The following is a 25,887-nucleotide window of genomic DNA, read 5'->3' as shown; positions in this document are numbered from 1 at the left end:
GCTTTTACAGAGTTGATGCTGGGATGAAACGTAGTAGGCACCAGGCTGTGCACAGACCATCTGCCTGAAGGAACCCCAGAAAGGGAGGTGGGAAGAGGCCGGAGGTGCGCGGTGGCCCCGTTCAGTGTGGGAGCTTCCACCAGACCCCCTGTGAGACCCCAGTATCTTCCCCCCAGGTCTTGCTGCTGGCTGTCCTGGTCCCAGAAACTAGAAACCCAGGCGGGTCACACCATGCCACTCCTCATCCGTGTTTACAGAAAGCAAGACCATTATTTACAAGAACAGAAACACTGAGCTAACTCACTTCTAAATACACCAAACAGAGCGGCAGACAAAAAGAAAACAGAAACTTCTGGGTAAAAAGGGGCAGTGCGTCCTGGCCCAGCAGGGCCTTCCTGTGGTCAGGCTTTCCCGCTAGCCTCTGCTGCCCAGGCCGCTCTTGCCTTGCCCTCCGCTGACAGACAGACCCTTCCCAATATTAACCAACCTACTTTTTCCACGAGTGAATCCAAGTTAAGAAAACAGAGCTTTCTTCCCAGATCACTCAGGACCCTGAGCCAAGTAATACCAGTACCCAGAGCTCCCTGGGGCCCCGTTCTCAATGCTTTTCCAGAGATGTGTTCTGGGCAGGGTGAGTCACCCAGCTCCCGTCCTTGGGGCCGCAGAGGACACGGGGACACTTGGGGCCCCACCTCCCATCAACCCTCTCCTTGCTCCTTTTGGGAAGTCAGCTTTCTGCTTCGACCAAGATAGGAAAGGCACAGAGGGAAACTTGAGTCCTGGATCTAAATCCCCAAATGCTAGTCTGAGGACCAGGCATGATCAGGGACAAAGTTCCTGACAACCAGTAACAGAGGGAGAAAAATAGGAACAAAAAGGGATGTGTGTGGAAAGAACTGTTATTGCTTCTGGGATTAGATCTTTCTTACGTTTTTGCTCTAAAATGAACATCTTTTAAAAATGAAATGATGATTGTGGAGACATGTTTTAAGTCCTTACTTGGCAAAATTGGAAAATTGGCATTTCTAGCTAGTCCTTCCTCAAAATAATAATTTTTTGAGTTGGGGGGGTGCGGAATTTACTGGACTGTGAAGTCCAAAGTCTGGGACACACTGTGGTAGATGACACAAAGGAGAGTAAGACCAAGCTCCGGGCCAGAATCAGAACCTCAGACTCGGAGGGTGAGGAGGGCATCAGTGCACGCAGTCCAGTCTCCTCTGATACCTAGGTGTGTGCTAGAACACCCCAGCTGAATGCTTGGCCAGCCCCCCGCTTGGTGCCCATCAGGGACAGGGAGCTCATTCCCTCTGCATGCAGCTCTGATGATTACAAAGTGCTTCCTTCTACTGTGGAGAAACCTACGTCCTTGGATCCATGTCTATGCCTGGGAGCACCTGGAGCCAGGCCTTTCACCTGCAGGAAAACAGCTCCACGCTGCACCCCTCCCTCCTAGTCTTTTGCTGGGGTCTATTTGCATCCCCCTCACCCTCAGTCACTCCTTTTGTGAAGTGACTTGCTTGCGATCACTTGCCTAGCAAGTGAGTTCAAAGCCAGCTCTTCTGGTCCTGGCCCTATGCCCTGTCCCCTAGTTCTCTACATGTGGCAAAGGCTCAGTGTCCTCAATTTATGAGATGGTACTGGTTGTTCAGAACCAGTTGGAAAAGCAACAAAGAAACCAAAATGGGGAAGAAAAAAAAAAAGCAACAAGCAAAAAAGTCAGTGTGATCCCAATAAACACTTCTATATCCACATTAAAAAAAAAGTGTGGAAAGAAATAAGGCAAGATGATCATGACAGTCATACCTTGAGTAGGCTACCTGACGATTTTTACCATATTTTTGCTTTTCTGTCTGTGTTTTCCAGTTTTTCTGCAATGATGTGGTTTTTATTTGTAGGATAGAATAAAATAATGACCGTTTAGAAGGATGAAATAAGAAATGTAAAATTAATCTCATCCTAAGACCCCATCTCAGTCCCCAGCCACTGTCCAGTGAACAAGCTCCTGGGGCTCTAGGGCTCCAGAGATGACGCATATTGTGGCCTTGCCCTGGGGCGGTGGTCCGCCCACAGACCCTCACACATCACAGCACTTTACAGCAGCCTGACATTTCTGCTGCATCGGCCCCCAGCCCTTGTCTGCCAAATGATGAGCCCGCGGCCAAGCAGACCCCAGACCACCCCGGGTTGTTGCCCAAGTGCTCCTGCCCATCTGCCCCTCCTCCATTCTTCTCCAGCCTTGGCGGCCCCACCCCAGACCCCAGGTGGAAGAAAAGGGAGAGGATGGGGAGCAAAATGGAGGGTGCAGAGGACCATGGCTCATCCCTGCAAGGTCTGTTACACAGCACAGGGTGTGCATATTGTTTTACAGACCGGAGATTAAACTTAGAGGGGAGATGTGTCATCCGTGGAGTGTGATGGAGCTGTGCCCAGACCCAGCCCTCTGACCTAGTCCAGTGCTTTCTCCTCTGGGGCTCAGATCAGAGCCCCCAGGCGTGACTAGGGTGCGCTGGGTCCATCAGAGTGCTGGGGCCGCTGGTCACGCAGCACCCTCCGTGCCAGCCCTCTAGGGCGGGTCTTTGCCAGCTGCTCCCCAGGGCGCCTGGCAGCCCCAGACACGTGTCAGCACCGAGCCAAGCCCTGATTAGAAGTGCAGGCCCGGCCGAGGGGTCAGAGTCCTGCCTGACTTCCAGGCTCTGCCGTGTCATGTGGCCCTGGGTGAGCTGTCTCCCTCTTGGGGACTCAGTTTTCCGATGGATAAAACCGGAGCGGAGGACATTGGAAAGTGACTAGACCGGTGGTTTCTAAGTTTCTTTCCAAGCTTAGCATTCAGATATTCTGGGACTGAACAGTGACACCACCGCCCGTCCAGGGAGGTGAGGGCAGAAGCTCCCCATTCAGCCTTGCCTTTGGGCTGCCCCTCAGCCTGGCTCCCTGAGTGGAGAGTCGAGGTCTGGGAGAAGTCCCCCACCTTGTGTCTGAGTGTTTGCGGGTGCGGGGGTGTGCAGGGCTGTGTGTGTGAGGAGGGTGTCCCCGGAGGACAGGCTCCCCATCTTGTATCTGGGACGGACACATTCTCCAATGATGTCACCTTTCTGAGCTCCCAGCTACCCTCGATCCCACGCCCCTTCTGGTTCCCTTGTCTTCTCAATTCCAGCCTCTATCGCAAGTCCCGGGCTCTGTGTTCCTTCTCGGTCTCTGCCCTAGAACAGGTCTGTCACTTGGGAGGGGCTGCCCCTGCCCCCCACCGTCTCTCCCTCAGAGCCCCTCCTGCCACCCCGCCCCTGGCCCTCTTTAAAGAGGCGCCCACAGCTCTCTGAGCCTGTCTTGTTCCAGACAGAAATGAAGATGGACTCTCATTGCACAATGACACCTTCAAACCATTATTCTGCCAAGATCCGAATGAAAAATCGGGAAGCCTGACACTGCTGTGATTTGTTAACCTGGCATTGCCTCTCTATGCTTTGCACAAAGTTTAATTAAGATCTCAGGAGTGATTGGGGAGCCCTTTTATCGTGCACCTCTGGGCTCTTCCAGGGACCCTGGGGGAAGGGCAGGGTCTTTTCACAACAGGGACAAAAGCTCAAGGACGGTCCCTAAAAGATTGGCAGCTCGTGCAAAGCACAGCCTGTTGGAGTGCACAGGGCCTCAGGGAGCACATGGAATCTGAGCCGCCCCACCACTCCACCCATTTCACAGGTGAGGACACTGAGACCAGTGCTTTCCGCGCCTCAGCAGATCCCAGTGAGGCCGCCCCCACCCCCTCCACCCCACCCCCTGGACTCACCCTCAGAGCCGGCAGGGAGCTGACCTGGTCCATGGTCAAGGTGGCCTCCTTGTAGTACTTCCCGGGGGGACAGAGCTTCAGGAAGGAGCCGTGGACGCTAAGAAGAGAGGCGTGGTGGGCTGGGAGTGGGGACCAGCAGGCCCCCTCTCCTGCGGGCTCTCTTTGGAGGAAGGGGACTCAGAATTAACTGACACAGAGCAAGCAGTTATAGATCATTCCACCCTTCCAGAAACATCCCTTGTGCTCCAGTGTGCCCAGCTCACCGTGGTGGATGCAAAGATACGCCAGGCTGGAGGAAAGGTATGTGAATGTGCTCTGTAGCCTGAACACAATCTACAAGTGCACCGGAAGGGACTTCTGTCCTCTCTCGCTCCAGTCCCTCATTTACGATGGGGAAACCAGCAGGGCCTTGGGGACGCCAGCGTGCCACCCCAGGCCATCTGTCCAGCCCCACCCTCAACTCAGCTCAGAGAAAAGAGGTCGCTCGGTGGGTGTGGCCGAGTCAGGATTGGAACCCAGCTGCCTGCAGCCAGCAAGTCACACGGCCACCCGAGGCCAGCGAGCTGATTCCAGACGGTGGGACTGAGCAACTGTCCCCATCGACCCAGTAATCAATGTCTGTCTGCGGGCCTCCTCACCGCTCCGAGGGATTGTGTTTACAGGCACAGGCAGGTAGAGGGGGAAATGGCTGTGTGAGCACTAAGAGGAAGCAGGCAGGAGAGAACTCTGCACCAGGCCAGGAGAGGAAGCCCTTATCCTGTGGCCCTCCCGGTCCACATTCTGGAGAGTGAACTCTGTCCGCCCTGTACGGGGCCCCAGCTGTCGCCAGGGACTTTACACCGACAAGTTGGGGAGGGAGCCAAGAAGTGGGGTGTGAAATGGGGGAGGAGAGACAGTCTCCAGGAAAGTATGGGTGGGAGGAGGGACACTGAAGGACAGCAAGGAGGAGAGGAAAGCCACCGCACCTGAAGGGTCCGGTGGCCTACAAGGGGAAGGGGCGCTGGCAGTGCTGCTCCAGTCCAAAGGAGCATTCGATCACTGTCATTGTTAGAATTGCTGTTGTGGGGTGATAAAAAGCAGACTGACTTTCAGTACATTTTATTAATTTTTAAGACTTCTCTGAGGCCGGGCACCTGTATGGCCGTTGCCCAGGGTGAGCTACTCCCGCCGTCCCCCACCCTGGTCCCCCACTGGGAGTGACTGCTGCACGCTGCCAGCTCGCATGGACATTCTTCGTGGAACCTGCAGAACAATCTTGAAAGGTAGGGACCATTACCTCACTTTTACAAACGAGGAAACTGAGGCTCAAGGAGGTAACCTAACTTGCCTTGTCTAAGGTCACACAGGGGTAAGCGTGAAGCCAGAGCTGCAGACGCCAAAGCTCCTTCCCCAGGAGCCCAGAGAGGGAGGTCTCAGAAGGACTGCAGGGGGAAAAGAAGGAACCTCCACTGCCGTTACCACCCCCCTTCCTGTTTCCCAAGCTCTGTGTGCTGAGTGCATTCAAGCATATTAGCTCATTGAATCTTCCCAGCAACCCTGCGTGAGAGGTATAGGGGTGATCATTTCCACAGATGGGTAAACCGGGGCTCAGAGAGTTGAAGGGGTCTGCCCAAGGTCATGCAGCTTGGAAGAGGTAGAGTGGGGTCTGAACCCTAAGCCAGGCTCTTTGGGCTGTACTGCCCACCTCTAAAGGGTCCACCTCCCACCCAGGTGAAAGACTCTCAGGCCCAACCCCCCACCCTGAAGAGCCTTCTGGGTTAGGGGGTGCTGTGAGAGGGCCCTGCCCGGACTTCATGCCTTCCCAGGTTGCCGAGTGGGTGGGCTGCCCGCAGATGAATCGTGGCTGTGTCTCGGCTGCCACAGAATGCTCTGCTCCTCCAAATATGGATCAGCTAGCGCTAAATGGAGCACTGAATTCATCACTAATAGACTCAAAAGTCAAAGCCATTCGAAAAACTCACACATCCCGCCTGCCAGCAAGCAGCCCAAGCTGCATCTCCCTGCCACACCTAGCCAGACAAGGGGAGGGGCTGTCTGCGGGCTCGGAGGCTGAAACAGGGAGGAGACCAGCTCCGCTGCTCTCGCTCTGTGGTACTTGGACCCGCCATGTCCCCTCTGGGCCTCCGTTTGCCCTCTGTACAATGAGTCTCAGTCACCCCCCTCCATCCTCCAGTTCAGGCATTCTGGACCCCTCTCTGGCATCCTGTCCAAATCCTTGCCTCTGAGGCCCTCCAATTTAGCCTTTTTCTACTGGGTCCCACATTAGAATCATGTGAGGAGCTTGTGAAAGTATCCGTACTCAGCTCTAGAGATTCTCATTCAAGGCTAGCGTGGGGCCCAGGCACCTGTAGGTTCTACATGCTTCTGTGTTTGTATTATACAGGCAGGACTGAGAACCCGGCTCCAGTGAAAGCCTCTAATTCCACACCTTCCACCCAGCCTAGGCTCCCCGACCTGGGCTTCACTCCCATCCCATGGGGTCAATTGTTCTTTGCCCCATGGTATGGCCTGCAGGTATTTTATAAATGGCCCTATCTTTAGCTTGAAAAATGTGGCTTTTAGTCCTATGATCTGCTACTTCCAAGCTGTGTTACTTTGGGCAAATCACTTCATTTCTCTGAGCCAGTTTCCTCATTTGCAAAAAGGAAGTGATCATACCATGAAAATAACAGCTACCACAGTCTCAGCACTGATCCCTGTGCCAGGCACTGCTCTAACTCCTGACACAGATTTGATCATCTAATTGTCCTAAAAACAATCATGTGAGATTGATACATATGATACTTTTTGTAAGTGTGGAAACTGAGGCTCACTGAGGGTAAGAAACTCACTCAAGATCACACAGCAAGTAAATGGCAAAGCTGAGCCTCGAACTCCAGCCTTTGGCTTCCAGGAAGCAAGTGTGTAACCACTCTGCCTGCTGACCTTCTGGTGCTCCAGGAGGACCAGGAGCTAACGGCCAGGACAGGGCCTGGAGACTGAAAATTTTGGGGACCTCAAGGTTGCTAAGAGGATAGAGGGGCCTTATGGCCAGGTCAACCTGAGCAGGAGCTAGGGGCAATGCTTCAGGCTCCCACATCAGATCCACCCCGAGCCCTAGATCGTGTCAGGAGCCATCCCTGAGTGATACCGCATAATCCAAATTGCTCAAACTGAGTTGGGCTGACCCAGGCCCAGCCACAGAGGTCTAAAGGAAGCCACACGTGCCCTTTTTGAGTTAGGTCCCAGACCCAGGGTCTAGAGCCACAGCTGAAGATGAGGGCCCAGGAGGGCCAGTGCACTGAGCCCAAAGAGACATCTGGAAGGCAGGAGTTTCTAGGGCAGCAAATTTAACCAGAGGTCATAGAAGGCTGACCTGAAAGCTGAGGATGAAAGGGACCCTGCTCTTTTCAGAGACCAACGGGGTGTGAAAGAAGATTCCCACAGGCTAGAAATTTAGGGTGGACAGACCCCTTCTTGGAGAGCTGAGCCAAGGCAGCCCTGGACGGGGAAGAAGCTGTCACATGTGGTCTGCTCCTCCCGTTATGCGTCATCTGCAGATCCAGTGACCAGGCCTTTATGCCCTATGCAAGTCACAGGTGGGAAAGCATTTAGACAATGACAGAGGCACCCTCTTGCAAAGATTACCTCTGTTTATCAGTCTCTTGGATACTTTTTTTCAACTGGCTAACTCCATCCAAGTGTACTGTCAACCAAGCCACATTTCTTTGTCACATTTGTAGGAAAATCACAAGAGGTGATGTCGGAAAATTGTTCAAAAGTGATCAGACCTTAGTCCGGCTCAACTTGGCCGTGGCAGCCCACGATGGCTGCTTTCTCCCCTGAGCACCACGTACCATCTGCTCCCTGAGCCACGGCAAGTGCTGCTGGGCACCCACATCAAAGCTGCCCCTTCACGTTACAGACAGTGCATCCACACTAACCCTAACGTAGTCAGTGCCCGGGTCCCCCCCAAGGAGCTGACCTAAGATCAGCGCGTGTGCGCGCGCGTGTGCGTGTGTGTGTCCCCTTCCTAAGATATCCTCTGTGTGTGTGTGCATGTGCATGTATGTATAACACTTTATTTTACAAAAACTGTAGCATCCTATATATACCAGTCTAGTTTACCAAAGTAAGACAGATAAATAGGTTAAAACGGCCAGTAGCTCTATAAGGCTCACAATTAATATCACTAATACCCAGTATCCTATACCACCTCTTTACCCCTGCTCTCCAGAGGCAGCATTTAAAACAAAAATTTGCTATTTCTCTTGGTTTTTCCTTAATATTTGCATAGTATTTCTAAAGACAGTGCTGATACTGCCGTTTATTGGTATTTTTTTTCATTATAGACTTTATTTTGTGCCCTCTTACTATTAAAAAAAAGAGAGAGAATTTATCTCTCTCTGTATACTACTTCTCCTTCCCCTAACCTCCCAATATAAGATGATTTGCCTGAATCAAAATTCAGTGTTTATGTTATTATTATATACATATTATTTTTACATTTATATATATTATTACATATTATGTATGTATTATTCAAACATTGCTCACAGCTGAGTTCCCTAGTGCAACGTGATTACATTTTTCTTTCTTGCAAGACTCTTTGTTTTTCCCAGAGTTAATAATCACTTTGTCTTCCTTTTGCTTAGGTTTCAGTGTTTCTATCATTATTTCATCCCCAAACTTTCTGCAGAACTGTAAAGTTCCTCTGAATATGGTTATACACATTACACCACCTACAGGTTTATTTTGTTTTCTTGGGGGCACCACTCTTGGAACCCCTAACTCTTTAATTCTAATCTGGACTCATTGCTTTTCAGGCCTGCTGCATGCACCATTATCATGGGCTTCTCTTCACTGTCAACTTTGTAATTCCATTGTGTTGACATCCTCTGTTTCCTGGTTCCCTTGTCTTCCTTTTTTTTTAGTTTACTTACTAGTTTTAATGGAGAACTCAGTTTACTTATTAATTCTAACGGAGGCTCCAGAAGCTCCCTGAGACAAGGCGCATGAGGCACATGTGAGGAGCCCTAGCGATCCAGAGAAGACCATGTGAGAGTCTTTGAACTTCCTGGATGGAGAGAGGAGGAGGCATGCTCATGCTCAAGTGGTGAGAAAATAAATTGGTACAAGACAATCCTGTCATCCCTGTCAACACTTTAAACATACCCACCCTTTGCCCAGCATTTCTATAGCTAGAAATCTCTCCTGTGGATTTAATCTGACCTGTTGGATAAGCTCTTCATACATAAGTGTTTGTTTACTATAGCATTCTTGGTAGGACTAAAACCCATAAACAACTTAAGTGTACATTATGGGGGGGGGGGAGTAAAATAAATGATATATCTTTTATAGGAAAGAATGCTCCTTAGCCATTAAAAAGAATGAGGCAGATCTCTATGTGCTGTATGTAAAACTAGCCAACATAAAAACTTAAAAAAAAAAAACAGTCAAGGACAGTATGATGCTTCAGTATAAATGAGTAAGTGCTACAGTATGAATGGGATAAAATTTTTGAAGGATACTTATGTAGATCTATCTATGAAAATTTTTTCTGGAAGCTTCGATGTGAAAGTAACTGTGAACAGTGGCTATCTTCAGGGAGAAGGCCTGGGAAGGAGAAGGAGACATTTACTTTTCACTTAGAAGTTTCTTGGCTACTTGAATTTTCTAGCCATGCTCACATATTACTTTTAAATTTTCATTTCATTTTTATTCAAGTGTTCCTTTTTAGAAAATATCAATAAGGGATGTACGGGTAGTAGGATATTGGTTATTTCGAGTTTTGTCATATTCTTCTATATTTCAAAAAGTGAGCAAATATTCATTTTAAAGTGAAAGTGATGTAACCCCGTGACTGTCCCTGGTCTCTGTCACTCCCTGTGCCCCCGCCACCTCTCAGCCCCCATCTGTGCCTGGGGAGTCTCATGCTTGTGGCAGAATCACTGCCCCGCCTGGCACCCTGAGTGGGAAGTGTGGCTTCCAGGCTGGGCTTGATGCTGGGGAGGTGAGTCCAAGCTGAGACAATGAGGTGAGAGGGCCCTGTGGGTCTAAGGATGGTCTCCTCACCCCAACCTCACCCCACCCCACCCCACCCCAATGCCTTAGTGAGCTCCTTTATTCCTCTAACAAGTTTTTGTTGAGCTCTTGGCCCGGGCCGAGTGCTCACACATCTCCATGCCATCTACTCCCTCCGCAGTCCCATGAGGGATCCTCGTGATGGTTGTCTTGGCCTGGAGCCTTCCCCACTGGCCATCACCTGCATGAGAACAGGGGCTGTGGACTGCTCACCCACCCTCCGAGTGCTGGGAGGCACTGAAGCAAAGCTTGGGAGGGAAGGGAGGGCTACGAGAGAGTCAACAGTGCATCAACTTTACCCAGCTAGTGGATTATGCAGCCAAATGGGCTTCAGACCTGTTTCCCAAGTCCTTTCCTCCTTTTGCTCATCATCCCAGGGAGGCCCTGTCCACCTCTGTGATTCTATGAAGAAACCTTGCCTTGGATCCCATAACAACCTAAGGCCTGACTTTTCATTCAACTGTAGTCAGGCCCTGGGAATCATGACCTTGGACCCTCGGGGCTGGGGTCCGTCTCTGCCTGGTCACTGCCAGCCTCGTCTCCAGGACTCTGCGGCTCTGAGCAGGGACCATACTCAGGGACCAGAGTGAGGCTGTACCAGGGCAAAACTTCAGCTCAAGGGGAGGGAAAGGGGGCCCCCTCTACTCACCACAGGATTTCATCTCTGGTCAAGAAGGTCAAGGCCTGCAACAAACCACAGAGAGGTGACCTGCCCACTCTGTCCAGCCCTGCCCTGGCCCCCTGGGGAGTGGGGAGCTTCAGGGGTTGATGAGAAAAAGCTCGTGCTCTCATTGCACAGCCAGGGAACAGAGGCTCCCAGCCCTCGGCAGTGGATACCTGGGGTGGTGCAGAGGAGGTAACGGTACCCCATCCTCCTCCCCCATCTCTGATGGCCTTGGGAGGGAGCACGTTGGCACAGACCTGCAGAAAGGATCGGAGACAAGGCTAAAACCCTGGGCTCTGGAGCAAGAGACAAATGGGGGAGGGGCCCTCGGAAGGCTGGTCCGGGTCAGATGGATGTAGGTTTAGCAAAGGCCAGGGCCACCGCAAGTTTTCCCACCTGCTTCGGGAAGCTTCCACCTCTGCCCAGAATCTCCTGCCTGATCTACCCACCTGGTATTCTTCCAAGTCCTCCCAGTGCATCTGGTACCTCAAACATTGCCCCATGCTAACCCCACCCTTTTCTCTGCCAGCAGTGGAACCTCAGCCCCAAGGGCTCACCAGCTGTGCACCAAGTGATCGGTTGCCATGGTGACCTACATTCCGCCTTCTGCCCATTCTACCTGAGCTCCTGAGTGGGCAAAGAAACAGATTCTTTTGGTTCCCGAGGCTAACAGACATCACTCCCAAAACAGCAAACAGAAAGGCAGCCCAATAGCAGGTTTGAGAGTCACACTGTTGGCATGTGCCACATGCTGACAAGGCATGTGATCTTGGGCAAGTTAACCAACCTCTCTGTGTCTTAGTTTCCTCATCTATAAAATGGGGATGATGATCACGGGATTGCTGTGAGGATTATTTGAGTCAATACAGGTAACAGTGCCTTGTACGTAATAAATGCTTGACAGGTATTAGCTATTAGAACCACGCCCCAAGCACTATGCCAGGCGTGGGGACACAGAGATGAGTAAGCATAGACTTTGACATCAAGAAGGGGCCCAAAGAGCACAGAAAACGGCATTCTACCCATCCGTCAGGTCCCTGGAGGAGTAGAGGGCACAGTCAAATCGGGATAATATGAAGAGGGTCTAATAAAGGGACTCTTCAAAGGCAAGGTCAGGGAGTGTGGAAATCACCCAGGATAGCATGGCATCCGGGTTAGAAACCACAGAGCTGCTACCAGTCCTGGACCAATGCATATGGAATCAATACCCGCATGCCACGCCCTCCTCTTCCTCTGATCTCCTGTGCGGACTGAGAGCAGAGTAGAGAGTGAATCTGGAAAGACGGAGAAGTCCAGCACAGACGTCAATGTTGCCCGCCAGGAGGGTCCTCTCGAAGCCACCCCCTCCCCTACTCTCAGTGCCAGTGTCGGTTTCCTGGTTCGTGTACCCATGTCCTTCCACATGCTCTCCTAGGTAAACATCCCAGGGGCTTCCTGATAGAGCTAGTTTATCTCTCTGGAAATGCAACTGCTCATTTTTCTTCATCTGCCCTCCACAGAGATGGAGTCTGGCAGAAGAAACCCAGGAGCTCTTAGTCCTTATTTACTGGACAGACACAGGTAGAGTATCCACAGTATGTCAGGTGCTTGGCTTGACCCTGGGGAGAGATAGGTGAATGTGGTCTCAGCCCTCAAGGGATGGATACTTGCCACACACACACACACACACACCCCATGGGAGATGGAGTAGATGTCATCAGAGAGGTAATACGAGTTATGAGTATTTAGAAGAGGAGACCGCTGGATGGGAAGTCTTCATGTAGGAGGTGGCATTTAAGTGGTTGTTATAATGTCATGGTTAAGAATGTGGGCTGCCTGCATCACTTCTTGCTGCATCCCCTTGGACAAGTCATAAAACTACTCTGGCCCTCAGTTCCCTCAGCTGTAAAATGGGAATAATAAATCCCTACTTTATAGGATTGTTGCAAGGCTAAAATTAATGATAGATATATAAACCTCTTATATAGCAAGGTACCTGGCACATGATGAGTTCTCCGTAAAGGGTAAACAATATTATTACTTTTTAAAGTTGGGCCTGGAAGAAAGTGTAGGATGTTAGCAGGCAAAGTCAGTAATTACATCCCATCTTCTGGCAAACCATCTGAGCTTCTATTCTCATTTATTGAGCGGCTTCTCTCATCAGGTATGTCCATAGGAGCTGTCTCCTGTGCTCACAGAGCCCTGGGGAAGGCCGAAGCTGGCGAGGTTCAGTAATGCTGTGGGGTCACTCAGCTGGCCAGGGCCAAGGGAGGATCCGAAGCCTGGATTGCCGTTGCAAGCCCGGGGATTCCCACAGTGCGGGGTGGGAACCAGGGGAGCTGCCGGGCCGCACCCCAGAAGGCTGTTTCCTCCTCAAGTCTCGCTCAGCCCTCCTGTCCCATGAGGTGCAAGTGGCAGCACTGCTGTCATGTGCCTTTAACACCTCGTTGACACTTGCTAAAAGGAGAACAAAAGCAAACTAGAGGGAATTCCCTGGCGGTCCAGTGGTTAGGCCTCCTCGCTTCCACTGCAGCGGGCACGGGTTCGATCCCTGGTGGTCAGGGAACTAAGATCCCGTAAGCCGCGCGGCTTACTTAATCAACTTTTTATTTATTTTTTTAAAAAATAATTAATTAATTAATTTTTGGCTGCGTTGGGTCTTCGTTGCTGCGCGCGGGCTTTCTCTAGTTGCGGCGAGTGGGGGCTACTCTTCGTTGCGGTGTGCGGGCTTCTCATTCCGGTGGCTTCTCTTGTTGCGGAGCATGGGCTCTAGGCACGCAGGCTCAGTAGCTGTGGCTCGCGGGCTCTAGAGCGCAGGCCAGTAGTTGTGGCGCACGGGCTTAGTTGCTCCGCGGCATGTGGGATCTTCCCGGACCAGGGCTCGAACCCATGTCCCCTGCATTGGCAGGCGGATTCTTAACCACTGTGCCACCAGGGAAGCCCCTCGACTCTTTATTGAGCCCGGCAGTGAAGACAGAGTGATTAAGCCAAACAAGGCCCTTCCCTCATGGAGCCGGATGCCCCTAGGAAAACCAACATCCCTTCGATTGTGATAAGGGCTATGAAAGAAATAAAGCAAGGATGGAGAAGGGGTGGGGCTGGGGAGGTTTCCTGAGGAGCGGCCATTTGAGTAGAGACCTGAGCGACAAGGAGAGTGAGCCAGGCTACATCTGGAGAGTTTTCCAGACCCGGAAAGCAACAGCATCCAGCTAGAATTTGACGACACTGTTTGGTTTTCCTTATATTTGTTTATATTGTTCTTTCCGTTTTGAAACTGATGCAGGTTTGCCATTTCTACCTGTGATATGTTTCCTTTATAAATATATCTGTTTGATGAAAAGAAATAGGAGCCCATCTAGAGAAAAATATTAAGTAAATAATTAGACAGGTGGTAAAGGAATATGCCAGAAATCACAGAGGTGTTTCTCTCTCATCTCACACACAGGTAACCAAGGTTTGCAAACTCTGCTACCCTCCTCTCTCCTTTAGCTTGTATCCCCTCACAACTCCCACTCCCCAATCCCTGCCCACTCCACCCCTACACACAGGCTCTCATCCTAGAGAGGGTTTTCATCGGTTCCTACAAATAACAATAGTAACAATAAGAATATCACCTTACATTTGCATTGCTTTGTAATTCCAAAATGCTTTTCTATGTGCCATCTCATCTGCTCAAGAAATAAAAGCCTATGCTCCTTTAAAAAAAAAGAAAAAGAAAGAAAAGAAAGAAAAATTCCCCATACAATTCTGCCTTCAATGCACTAACCAACAAACATCCCTACCCTCCTCCAGCCTGTCAAATCTCTCAAACTCCTCTTTGGCAGGGGTTCTGAAAGGGGTGTAATTGAACAGAGAGCAGGCCCAGGCATGCCCCGACAGTTCTGCACACTTCCCCTCCAGGGTCCGTCCCTACAGGAATCCTCTGCGTGGGACAAAATGCATTCTTTGCAAGGTTTCTGTCACCTGCCAATGAACTCCACCAACTGTTAAAATTGTAACCCCTGCTCTGACCTTGATTTAGATGTCTCTTCAAATTCAAAAAGGGCTGAGAAGGAACTTGTATCCAGAATACACAAAGAATGCTAAGAATTCAACAATAAAGACAAATAGCCCAACTAAAAAAATGGGCAAAGGATTTGAATAGACACTTCTCCAAAGAAGATATATATGAACGAGCACATGAAAAGAGGCTCACCATCATTAGCCATGACGGAGATGCAAATCAAAACCACACTGAGATATCATTGCACACCCACTAGGATGGTGAGGACGAAGAGAAATTGGAGCCCTCCTACACTGCTAGTGGGAATGTTAAATGGTGCAGACACTTTAGAAGAGAGTTTGGCAGTTCCTCAAAATATTAAGCAAAATTACCATATGTTAAAAACAAGACAACAGGCCCAAAATGGAGTCACTCATGCTAAGCCCCACATCACCAAACTGAAACTTAATTACAGTTTCAGCTCTCCCAGAAATGGAATCTTACACCTGTCACTAGTGAAGCCTGATAGACCCCTGCCATCCGTTAAAGGAAGTGACCTTGCGACTCCATCTACTTTTTGCCACTGTACCTTCCTTGTTCCCCCTTCCTTCTGCCTATAAAAATCTTTCCTTTCGTACAGCTCATCCAAGCTCCTTTCTGTCTGCTAGATTGGATGCCACCTGATTCATGAATCCTTGAATAAAGCCAATAAGAACTTTAAAATTTACTGAGATGAATTTTGTTTTTTTAACACATATGACCCAACAATTCCACTCCTGGGTATATATCCAAAAGAAATGAAAACATTTGTCCACATCAAAAACTTGTACATGAATGTTCATAGCAGCATTATTTATAACAGCCAAAAAGTGGAGAGAGCCCGAGTGTCCATCAACTGATGAACATATAGATAAAATGTGACATATCCATACAATGGATCATTATTCGACAATAAAAATAACTGAAGTATTGATACATGGTACAATGTGGATGAAGCTTGAAAATGTTATACTAAATGAAGGAAGCTATTCGCAAAAGGCCACAGATTGTATGATTTTGTTTATATGAAATGTCCAGAATAGACAAATCCATAGAGACAGAAAGTTAGATGAGTGGTTGCCAGGAGCTAGGGGGAGGGTAGTATGGGTGGGAGGGGTTACTGCTAATGAATATGGGATTTCTTTTTGGGGTGATGAAAATATTCTAAAATTAGATGGTGGTGATAGCTGTAAAACTGTGTAAATACACTGAAAAATACCGAGTTGTACACTTTGAGTGACTTGTATAGTATGTCAATTATATCTTAATAACGTTTTTACTACAAACAATTTCAAGGAGTGTTTATGTCCTAACTTAGTGCCTGGCACATAGTAGGCCCACCATAAATTTTATTAAAGGAATGTGTAAATGATATTGGGTTTTGAAATAGTTTCTGATCTATTTCCTCAGCCTGTGGTTCTTGTAGTCCAGGGGGGGTTCCACTCACTATAGTTATTCAGTGCTGGGAGCGAGGGGAGATCTTGCTCAAGCAAGTCACTGCCCAGCTCTGAATATCAGCTAGGCTTTTTTTTTGAATTCCCTGCAACTGAGCAGACTGGAAAGCCATCCTCTGTCTGGAGAAAGGATTTTCTAAACTCCTTTGGTGTGGCAAGAGGGAGGTCTGGGGGTTGCAGATCCTGGTCCCTGTAGGGGCATGCTGGCAGGCAGGAAGAAAAATGGTGGAATTCCTGCCCTTCTCGTCTTGGGGGCAGAGGGGATGAGGAAGGTAGTGAGGACCCCTGGGTGCTGAAAATCTTGGCGCTCGAATCACCCTACTGCGAGGCCACTGGGGGCTGGGGGAGGGGTCAGGGGGGCTGCACACCTCTAGAGGTCTGCCTGATGGTCTCAGCCATTTCCAGCACAGTGCAGAGCGAAGGTGCCCCAGTGGCAGGGGAGGCGTGACCGCGGTGGGGCTCCTGGCCTCCCTGGCCATGCAGGGGACCCTGGGGCACAGGGAGAACATCAGAGGAGCTGAGAGCTCAAGCAAAGACCTGGCCAGGACGCAGAGCCCAGTAAGGCACTTTTCCAGAGGCAAATGGGACACCATGGACCCCTCACAGTGCAGGTCAGCACATTACCCTGAAGGCCAGGCGTGACTGTCATGCCTCATTGGACCCAGACAAAAATGCACAGAACAAGCACGGATCCAAGGAGGCCTCCCCATGGCCAGGTGAGCCTGCTTCGTGCACCCAGATACCGACTTAGGGGAAAGAAGGGGTGACAAAAACCTGAAACACTGAATATTTACACAGAGAGACTGGTTCATCCAAAGAGACTGTTTAAACCAGTTCTTTAGTTTCCCATTTATATTGTCTGGGGGAGAGTAGGATTGTGATAGTAATGCGGGTGGGGAGCAGGGGGTTTGAAACAGAGTTACTCTTCAAATAGATAGAATATTTATATGGGAAATAGTCATTCAACTTGGAAGACACTGAAGTATTATTAACGGTAAGTCTAGGGAGTGGAAGCTTGAGAGGAAAATCCGGGCAGTTTTAGATAATAAACTCTCTTTTCCTTGCACACACCAAGGAAAGCCTCCATGGCCAGGCCAGGAGGAGAACGCTGAATTAAGAGCAGCTGGAGGGGGGCCTGGGAAGCCAGGGGGAGCTCAGGCCTGGAAGGGCTGGTCCACGGGCCCTGGTGACCTTCACCAGCCAGACGAGCTAGGCTGGAGCCTGGACACTGACAGTGGGGGACGGAGGGAAGGGTAGGGAATTCCAGCCGGGCACACCCCACACTGCCCAGTGCCTTCAAGCGAGACGGCCTCTCATCCCGCCACACGTCACCTTCCCGGTCATGCTCATCTCAAGGGCAGTTCTCCTGCCTCTGTGCCTGGCTTCTGGGATGAGGGTGGGGCATGGGCCTATGCTTGGAGAAGACAGAGCCTCCTTACAGATGAGTAGGGCTCCCCAGGTGAGGTAGGAAGCAGGTAGGTACACCTGGGCACAGTGCAAGTCTGACACTAACTATCTGGTGTTAGTGCAGCCTTCACCGGTGAAAGACACGGTCCTCCACAGGACTCCCCTCACTTCAGACACCAGCTGCAAGTTCTGGGGTTCCCAGGCCACCTGCACTTCTGCTAAGTGGCCACTATTCCCTCAGGTCTGATAATTCGCTAGAACAATTCACAGAACTTAGGAAAGCGCCATACCGATGACTACAGTTTTATTATAAAGGGTGCACATCGGGACCAGCCAAATAAAGAGACACATAGTGTGAAGTCTCAGAGAGTCTCAAATGTGAAGCTTCTGTGTCCTCAGGATGCATCACCTTCCTGGACCACTGATTTGTAACATGAACCAGGAAGTGCTCACCCAAGCCTGAGGTCAGAGTTTTTATTGGGGTTTCATCATGCAGGCATGGTTGACTGAATCATCAGTCATGTGACTGAGCTTAATCTCCAGCCCTCCACTCCTCCACAGCGGTCGGGCTGACATCAGCTGGCTCAAAACCCAACCCTCTAATTGCATGTTTGGTCTTTCTGGCACAGCCAGCCCCCATGCTGAGTCATCTCATTAGCATGAGCTCAGACATGGTCTGAATAGCCCACCAGGAAGAGTGAAGACACACATTCCTATCACTTGGGAAATCCTGAGGGTATAATGGTTACCTCCCATGAGCCAGGGGCCTAAGCCATCTGAATTCTTTATTATACAACACTAGGAAGTCTGGAGTGGGGTTGGGGTACAGTCAGAGAAATGGAGAACTAGATCCAATCTTTTGAAAAGAAAGCGACCCCTTCCTCCCCGAAGGAAGAGCGAAATTTATTTGGGAGTTAAACAGATTTACCCAGAGGAAGAATGTGGACAGAGAGTATCTTGAAATTTAAATCTTCGTGTTCTTTTCTACCTTCTCATAAGAGACATTTTTTTTTTTTTTTTTTTAGTCTCCCATTCACATTGCCTGGGGATAAAGCAAAATTGTTATGGTATAGGAAAAGAGCTAGAACCAGCCAATGTTCCTTTTTTTTATGAACAAATCAGACTTCTGAAAATCCAAAAGGAAGGCTGAGGGAAGCAGAGTCCAGAGTTCATAAAAGGACAGAGTAGAAGTATTATGCTACCAGAGAGGCAGGGCAAGGGTCTCCCAACTGGGGCCACTGCCACTGCCACTTCCAGGCCTGGGGAGCTCAGAGCCTGCAGACAAACCATTTGCTAACTCTTGAGGGAGCACTGCTCACTGCCCGAAGAGAAGAGGCACACGAGCGACCCGCTTCCTCACTGTGGGGCAGGAGCTCCATCACGGGTCCAGCCAGCTGTCACTCAAGGAGGGTCCAGCCGAACATTTTGTTTCCCAAGGCTCTGCTGAACCCCATCTGAATTGCCCAGGTGGACAGATGCCCCCACCTGCATTTTCAATATCCCAGGACACCACAAAGCTCCGCAGAAAAGAGGGTGGGGGGCCTGGCCACTCAGAGGGTGGAGGACTGGTGGGGGGATGGGAGCCCCAGCTCCCGTTCTTGCGTGGGGCTGGACCGTGGTGCACCTGCCCCTTTGCGACTTGTATCAGATGCCCTGGTGACCCAGGTCCCACTCTGACTTCTGGGGCTGCTGCGGGTACAGGTCTAAGAGAGCTTGGTCCATCCCAGAGTGTTGCCTGAAGGATTCTCCTTGCGTTTTCTGTCCCAGGACTGCTCTATCAAGAAGCTTCCTCCGCCTGCGGGTAAGCACAGCCCAGAAGTTCAGGGTGACGCTCCCTGGGGTGACTGTCCACCCGTCAGGCTGGGAACTGGTGGAGAAAGGTTCCCACGCCTGTGCTTCTGAGCGCCAGCTCTGGGAGGTGCTCTGTGGCTTTTCAGCAGGGCCTGATGAAGTTATAGCCCTTGAGACAGAGTGATCTGGACACTCACACCCCAGCTGGGCTTTTCCTCTTTCTCCACCTCTCTCCCTAGCCCCTCACTCCTGCTCCCTGGGATGGGTTCTCAAGTAACCCACCTGCACAAAAGTCCTGGTTTCATTCCTCCTTTCAGGGACACCTCGGTGGGGCACCCATGGCGTCGTTGGGAGCCTCTGGGGGGCGCTGCCCTGCTACGTGAGAGAAAAAGGACACTCCAAAGACTGCATTCTGATTGGAGCAGTCCTGAATTTTTAGTTCTAAATTCCAATAGACTAACCTCAAAGATCCCCTAGTTGGACCCCTTCATTTTACAGTAGACTCAGAGCCCGGAGGAAAGTCCCCTGAGATCCCGTGGGGAGCGGGGCAGAGCAGGGTCTGGAACCCAGCTCATTCCCTGGTCTCTTCCCTCCCAACAGGCCTCTAAAAGCTGCTTGCTGGAGGTCATTGAGCTGGCTGAATGAGATCCTATCTGTGGAAATGTCTTGTAAACTGCGAAGCATTATAAAAATGCTATTTGTCATGATTTGTGCCAGACCTAGGACTGGAACCCAGATCTGCTGGCTCCCCGGCCAGCGCGTTAAGCCCAGCCATAAGAAGTTGCATTAGACAGCAATTTAGAATTCCTTATTTTTAGAGTCATGCTCTCAGAGACTCTTGCTAACTAGCACCCCCAGCCCAGCCTCGCTCTCTCTGCTGGGCACTCCCCGCACTGTGTTCTGCTGGGCACTCCCCGCACTGTGTTCTGCTGGGTGGCTGGCTGGGTGTGCAGTGCCAGCTGACCTCCATCTTTTATTCTCTGATTCAAAAAACTATTTACAAATCCTCTAAGATGTCTCAGGGACTTTGCTGGTGCTGAGGACATGGTGGTGACCAAGACAAACATAGCCCTGGCCTTAAGGAGATTGGCATCTAATAGGGGAGAAACGTAGGCAGTAATCACTTGGTTAACTATACAATTGTTTCTGTGCTGGTGCTGTGAACAGAGTGCAGGACACAATGACAACACCACCAGTTCTAAGGGTCAGAGATGCTCCTTGGAGGAGGGGACATTTAGCAGAGGCCTGAAGGATGGACAGGAGAGAAGCAGACAGGAGAGGAGAAGAGTGTCTCCTGGCAGAGGAGCCCCCAGGGAGAAAGGAGCGCAAGGTGCTGGCAGAGTTGAGAAGGGCCTAAGGGTGGAATGTGTGTCAAGGGCAAGAGTCAGGCAAAGCGAGACTGGAAGTTGGGTTGGGGTAGAACTTGTGGGCCCGGTGGCTCCTTGAGGGTTTATCTTCAAAGCTTTCCTAAAAGCAATGGACGTCATTGAAGGGTGTTATGCTGAGAAATGACATAGTCATATTTTTGTTTTCAAGGGGTCATTCTGCTCATAGGGTGGCTGGCGAACATGCTGGAAGGAGGCCAGCCTGGCTTTGGGGAGGAATGTGAGGAGACTCCTGAGAAACGAGGGAGGGGAGCAGTGCCGGAACAGGGCAGCAGTGGCGAGAAGGACAGAACTAGGTGAGTTCGTGTGACATTTTAAGGTGGAATTAGCAGCAGTGAGGATTGGAAGTGGGAGGGGAGGGAGTGGGGATTGCTAATGGTGACCCTTGGATTTCTGACGTAAGCAGCAGGGTAGATGGAGGACATGCCCCTTCCTGAGCTGGGAGCCTGGGGGAGGGACAGACCTTGGGGAAGAACATGACTTTGGACGTGTTGAGTTTCTGTGCAACAGCCTCCTGGAGATGACAAGTGGCAGTCAGATACGTGGGGCTAAGAGCTTAGCGCAGAGCTCTGGGCTGGAGACAGACATTTGGAAATGTCCAGGCATAGGTCATAGTCAGATGTCATGAATGAGATCTGCCTGGGACCACAGTGGGGATGGAGACAAGTTCCCTGACCTCAGGGAGCTTACCTTCTAATGGAGCAGGTAGAGGATTCCACTTCTTGTAATATCAGAGTGGCTCTTTCGAGACCAGTTCTCTCACCAAAAATAAGCTGGACAAAATCCAAAAGCCGTTTTTTTGCAGCCATTTGTTTGAAAGGTCAGGATCCCAGGGAGATGGGAGCATATGGAGGTGACATTTGGTGCTACTTTTCCCCTTAAGGTATCCCTGGCTCGTGAGCAGCATGGGGCCAAGAGGCTAAAAACCAAGCAGAAAGCAGTGGAGAAGAAGCTGAGAACTTGAGTTAGAGATTTTGGCGATCTCATAGAGTAAGGAAACAAATTTGGAGTTCAAAATAGCCAGACAAGTAGGACCTGAGGGCCAAGATGTCTGGGAAAAGGGAGGAGAAGAGAAGCACAGTAGGTTAGTTCACAATTCCCAGGTCCTCTTCCCCGAAGGCATTTGCTGATTCACAAGCAGCATCCGCCCAAGTAGTGAAGGGCTGAGCGGAAAGGACGGACGAGAGACTAGAAAGTTGAGCGGAGTTTTGGCCGTAAGATGGGGCTGGTGAAGCAAACTGGGAATCAAAGGCCCACCCAAGAGGAAGGACCCTAGAAAACAACCCAGGCTCCCAGGGAGAACCCCAGAAGGGTGAGGCGCTAGGAGCCTGGGTGAGCCAGAAACAGAGCAGCCTTCAAAGTCTGACCTCCAGCTTCAAGCCAGCTCAACCCCAGGCTGGATTAAGATGGCCTTCCGACGCTTGAACTGCCTTCCAGAAAACCAAATAAATCCTCTCTGATGAAATGTAACATCAGTCAGAGCCAAAAATGTATCTCCATAATAGAAACAGACCCACAGGTGATCCAAATAGTGGCGTTATCTGATGCAGTACAGATTTTTAAATCACTGTGATTAAAATGGTCAAGAAAATCGACGACAAGATGTAGACTTTCACCAGAGAACTAGAATCTATGTATGCAAAAGAATCAAATGGGAATTACAGTGGCGTGGATAGAATTTGGCAATTAATATCCTTGAAGAACGGCTAACAACCTTCCACTGAGCCAGGAGGAAGGGCACCCCAGGGGCAGGTAAGTGCCCTGTGAAACCCCACAGGTAGCAGCCTGCAAACAGGGTGGAGGGTGGGGTGTTTGGCTGGCAGAGCCAGAGGCAGCATTCCATGCAGGAAATTCAGGGAAGGCCAGTTGGAACTGCATTATGCTCGAATTTGAATGTTGGATGAAGAAATTAGAATTCCGTTCTGCAAAGAGTGAACAGTAGTTCTGTTTGTCTGTGTCTCTAGGTTTACTTTGCCTCAGGGTCAATGTAGGAAAAGTTTTTAAAAAAATGACATAGCTTGCATTTTTTTTAAATTACTTTTTTCAAACATTAAGAAATTCAATATCTGCACCAGTACTTAAAGCATTTTTAATTGTTTCTCCATCCAGGAAGAGTTTCATCTTCTGGGCTATTTTTGTAACACTCCATAACAAGCCTATATTACAGTTTCGGACTGTAGCATTGAACTTTTAAACAAATTTTGGCATTGAGCAAGACCTTTTTAGGCTAGTTTATTTTGTCCTTCCTTTGCTGACCTTGTAAACTACTTAATTGCGAAATGTGGTTTGTCTCAGAGTGCCTCTTAAACATTGTATTCTTTAAAATAGAGATTTTCCCATTGCTTGGGAGACCAACAGCCATATCCTCAACACACTCATACAACAAAGCAGGGGTCCTCACTTCCACTTACTTAGAGACATATGGTTTTCATCAGCCACTTCTCTCTTCTTGGCAGAAAACCTGGCAAAGGTTTAAGTTTTATTTAACAAATAGCCCACCCCTCTCACATCAAGCCCCTACTTGCTGTTCTGTCTCTTCCGCCATCCCAAGTGACCCTGCCTCCTTCTCCATACCCAAAGTGTGCCCTCAGTCCCCTGCCAGGCAAACCCAATTGATTGAGTCGCCCACCTGCCAGATCTGGTCAGTGGAGCTCTGAAGCAGGAAGTCAGCCCGAAGGCCTCTGGAAGTCGGAGCTGACCAAGCTGAGTGTGAACTGTCTTTCAGAAGAGAGGGTTCCTGAAATTAGATCGGCCGGTCAGCTGGGAGCTCTTCCTCACTGCTACAGAGAATGGGCAGCTGATGAGACTGAAGTTCAGGGGTTGAAGACCACTGCCATTTGGGTTGTCCTGCTCCCATTCTGATCCAGTGGGGAAGCCCAGTGCCACCCCCTTGCCAGGCTCCCCCATCTTCTGTTCCCACCAGTTCTTACCCTTCCTGGTGTCACTGTGAGGGAGTTTTCTAAGCTGGCAGCAAAGTTTGTTGAGCCCTCAGTCCCCCTGACCATCCTTCCCCTGGAGGCTGGCTGAACCTCACTGACATAAAAGTGGCCAGAAAGAAGTACCTGAGTGCTGGTAAGGATGGCCCTAGACTAGGTGCTGAGGGACCCAGGCGGTCCAGCATGCTCACCACCACCATATTTACTGCAACAACTGACCATTTCTGCCTCCAGACACACCCTGAATCCATGCTCGTTTCTCCACCTGTGGAGGCAAAGGCTGTTCCTGGCTCCTGGCCTTGGTGGTCCAGGATGCTGGGGTTCTGAGGGGCTGGAGGGAGGCCACTGCGGCTGGGGCACAGTGATAGAGGGAGAGTCACTCAGGATGAGGCTGCAACATTGGGGAGACCACGTTCCATTCGGACTGCTTCCCTTCAGGGCCCAGAAGGCACTGGAGCTCTGATTTAGACAGATGAACATTTCCTGAGGCTTTGCATCAGCTGGGTGCCCCAGTGGGTGCTGGGGACTTGCCAGGGCTCACCATTCTTTGACCATGTCACGCACTGTGAGACCCTCAGCCTCATAGAGACAGAGTGACCCCAGGCAAGCAGCAAGGCTCCTAGGACCTTGCTGGAGGAGGGAGAAGAGGGACTTCCTCTGGTCCCCGTGGCTGGTTCTCCAGCTTGGGGACAGCAAGCACTGGGAAATAAGGGCTTGGGTTATTTTGAGCAGGTTTGTGTATTGGGGTCATAGGGTAGGGCTCTGGAGGTGCTGACAAGGGAGGGGTGCAGCCAGGGGGGAAGGATATATCAAGCTAGGCGGGTGGGGTCAATGGAAACATCTCTGGGCTATAGTTAAACTTGAGCAGCAGGAAGGAAAAAGCTGTGATTTAAACCACCAACGAAATTATTCTAGCACTTCTGCCTTCCAAGGGGGTGGCCTAATTCATATCAAAGTGATGATGAATCTTTCCATGCCTACGGAGACGGGTAGCAGAAGGAGTTAAGACCAATAATTTGATTGCGTTAAGGGCAAAAGTAATTTTAAAACTGGTCCTTAATGTTTTCTGGGCAGGCAGAGATTGGCCCGGAGGCCGTCTGGGCAGAGGGTGGGGATGAGCTGCTCCACAGGGGAAATGATGCTGTGGGAGGCGGGCTCCGGTCTGGGGGGGGGGGGCGGGGGGGGAGGGGGAGTGAGGCTGGAAACGTACTGGATGCGGTGGGGGTGGGGAAGAGCAAGGGAATAGCTGATATGCACCTTTAAGGTGTTCTCCGTGCGAAGATGCAACACGGCTCTCCCAATTATATGTAGGAAAATGTGTCACACACGCCCTATGCTAGGGCTCCTTTGGGGAAAATCAAGGGAAAGGATCTATGTTTTACATGTGTCTTGACAGGGGGCAGAGAGAAGAAAACAGCTTCAGGGGACAAAAGCATAAAAAAGAAGAAAGAAAGAGGGGGAGAGAAAGGAAGAAAGAAAGAAAGGGAGGGAGGGAGAGAAGGAAGGAAGCAAGGGAGGAAGGAAGGAAGGGAATTAATTCAGTAGAAACAGGTAAGAGGGGGTTGGGAACAAATTCCCCAAAAGTCTTGCAGGAAACCCCAGATTTCCCTCTACTGTGGGTTGAGAGTTTGATCCATTTTCCCTTGGATATTCAAAGGCAAGGTGGCCCTCATAAGGCCATAGGACTTGGAAACACCCAACACGGTAGACATAGGGTTTTAATTTTGTGTGTAACTTACTAAGTAATGAGGAAGAAGAAACTGAGCAGGACCTGGTGAGGGTTTGAGCAGCCTCTAAAGGGCATTGAGGAGATCCATCAACTAGGAGTTTAAATCCAAGCCTGTTCTGTTGAAGGCAGGTCCTTGGCTCACTGTAACCAAGGGGATTATGGAAACCCTTGTATCTGGAAGGAAGTGGGCTCACTATTCCCTTCTACACACACACACACACACACACACACACACACACACACTCACACCCCCTCAGATAATGATAAGGACAGGTTTGGCCCGAGTGTCTCCCTGCCGCCTTCCCCTTGATGTTTCTTGAAGCCTCTTTTAAATTATGGATCAGCTCATTAATGGCCAGTTAAGATGACTGAGTGGTTCCATCTATATTTTAGGGAAACCCTGGGATCCTTTTGGCCAATCATGAGGACACACTCCTTTCTACCTTCCCTTCCACTTAGAAACTGAAGTTATTCAAGGTGCTGGCCTCTGAGAACTCCCTGAGGTAGAACCAAGTTGCTTCATTCTTTGGAGAAGTGTAGATACCTCAAATCATACATTGCTATGACCAGGCTCACCCAAAAGTCCTCCCCAGCACTTGATCCACAGGTATCAACCTTTTATCTCAATTTCTCCAGAAAAGACCCCATCATGTCCTTGACTGAAATACAACCCT

The 25,887-nt window shown here is 50.1% G+C and overlaps 1 protein-coding gene across 3 annotated transcripts in view; it reads right to left on the bottom strand.

Annotated features, from left to right (window-relative positions):
• CIB4 (calcium and integrin binding family member 4) overlaps positions 1 to 25,887 on the bottom strand; it is a 97,378-nt gene that overhangs the window by 36,561 nt on the left and 34,930 nt on the right. For 2 of the 3 annotated variants that reach the window (XM_036873986.1, XM_036873988.1), the window contains exons 3-4: positions 10,497 to 10,531; positions 3,785 to 3,881 (exon numbers count right to left, since the gene is read on the bottom strand). In XM_036873986.1, the coding sequence (XP_036729881.1) occupies positions 3,785 to 3,817 (33 nt within the window). In that variant the 5' untranslated portion in view covers positions 3,818 to 3,881; positions 10,497 to 10,531. The remainder of the gene's footprint in view (positions 1 to 3,784; positions 3,882 to 10,496; positions 10,532 to 25,887) is intronic. The other variant, XM_036873987.1, reaches the window with a different exon arrangement.

The sequence above is a fragment of the Balaenoptera musculus genome, chromosome 13, assembly GCF_009873245.2.
Source record: "Balaenoptera musculus isolate JJ_BM4_2016_0621 chromosome 13, mBalMus1.pri.v3, whole genome shotgun sequence".
In the NCBI taxonomy this organism is placed as follows: Eukaryota; Metazoa; Chordata; class Mammalia; order Artiodactyla; family Balaenopteridae; genus Balaenoptera; species Balaenoptera musculus.
This window is presented reverse-complemented; position numbering and strand designations above follow the sequence as displayed.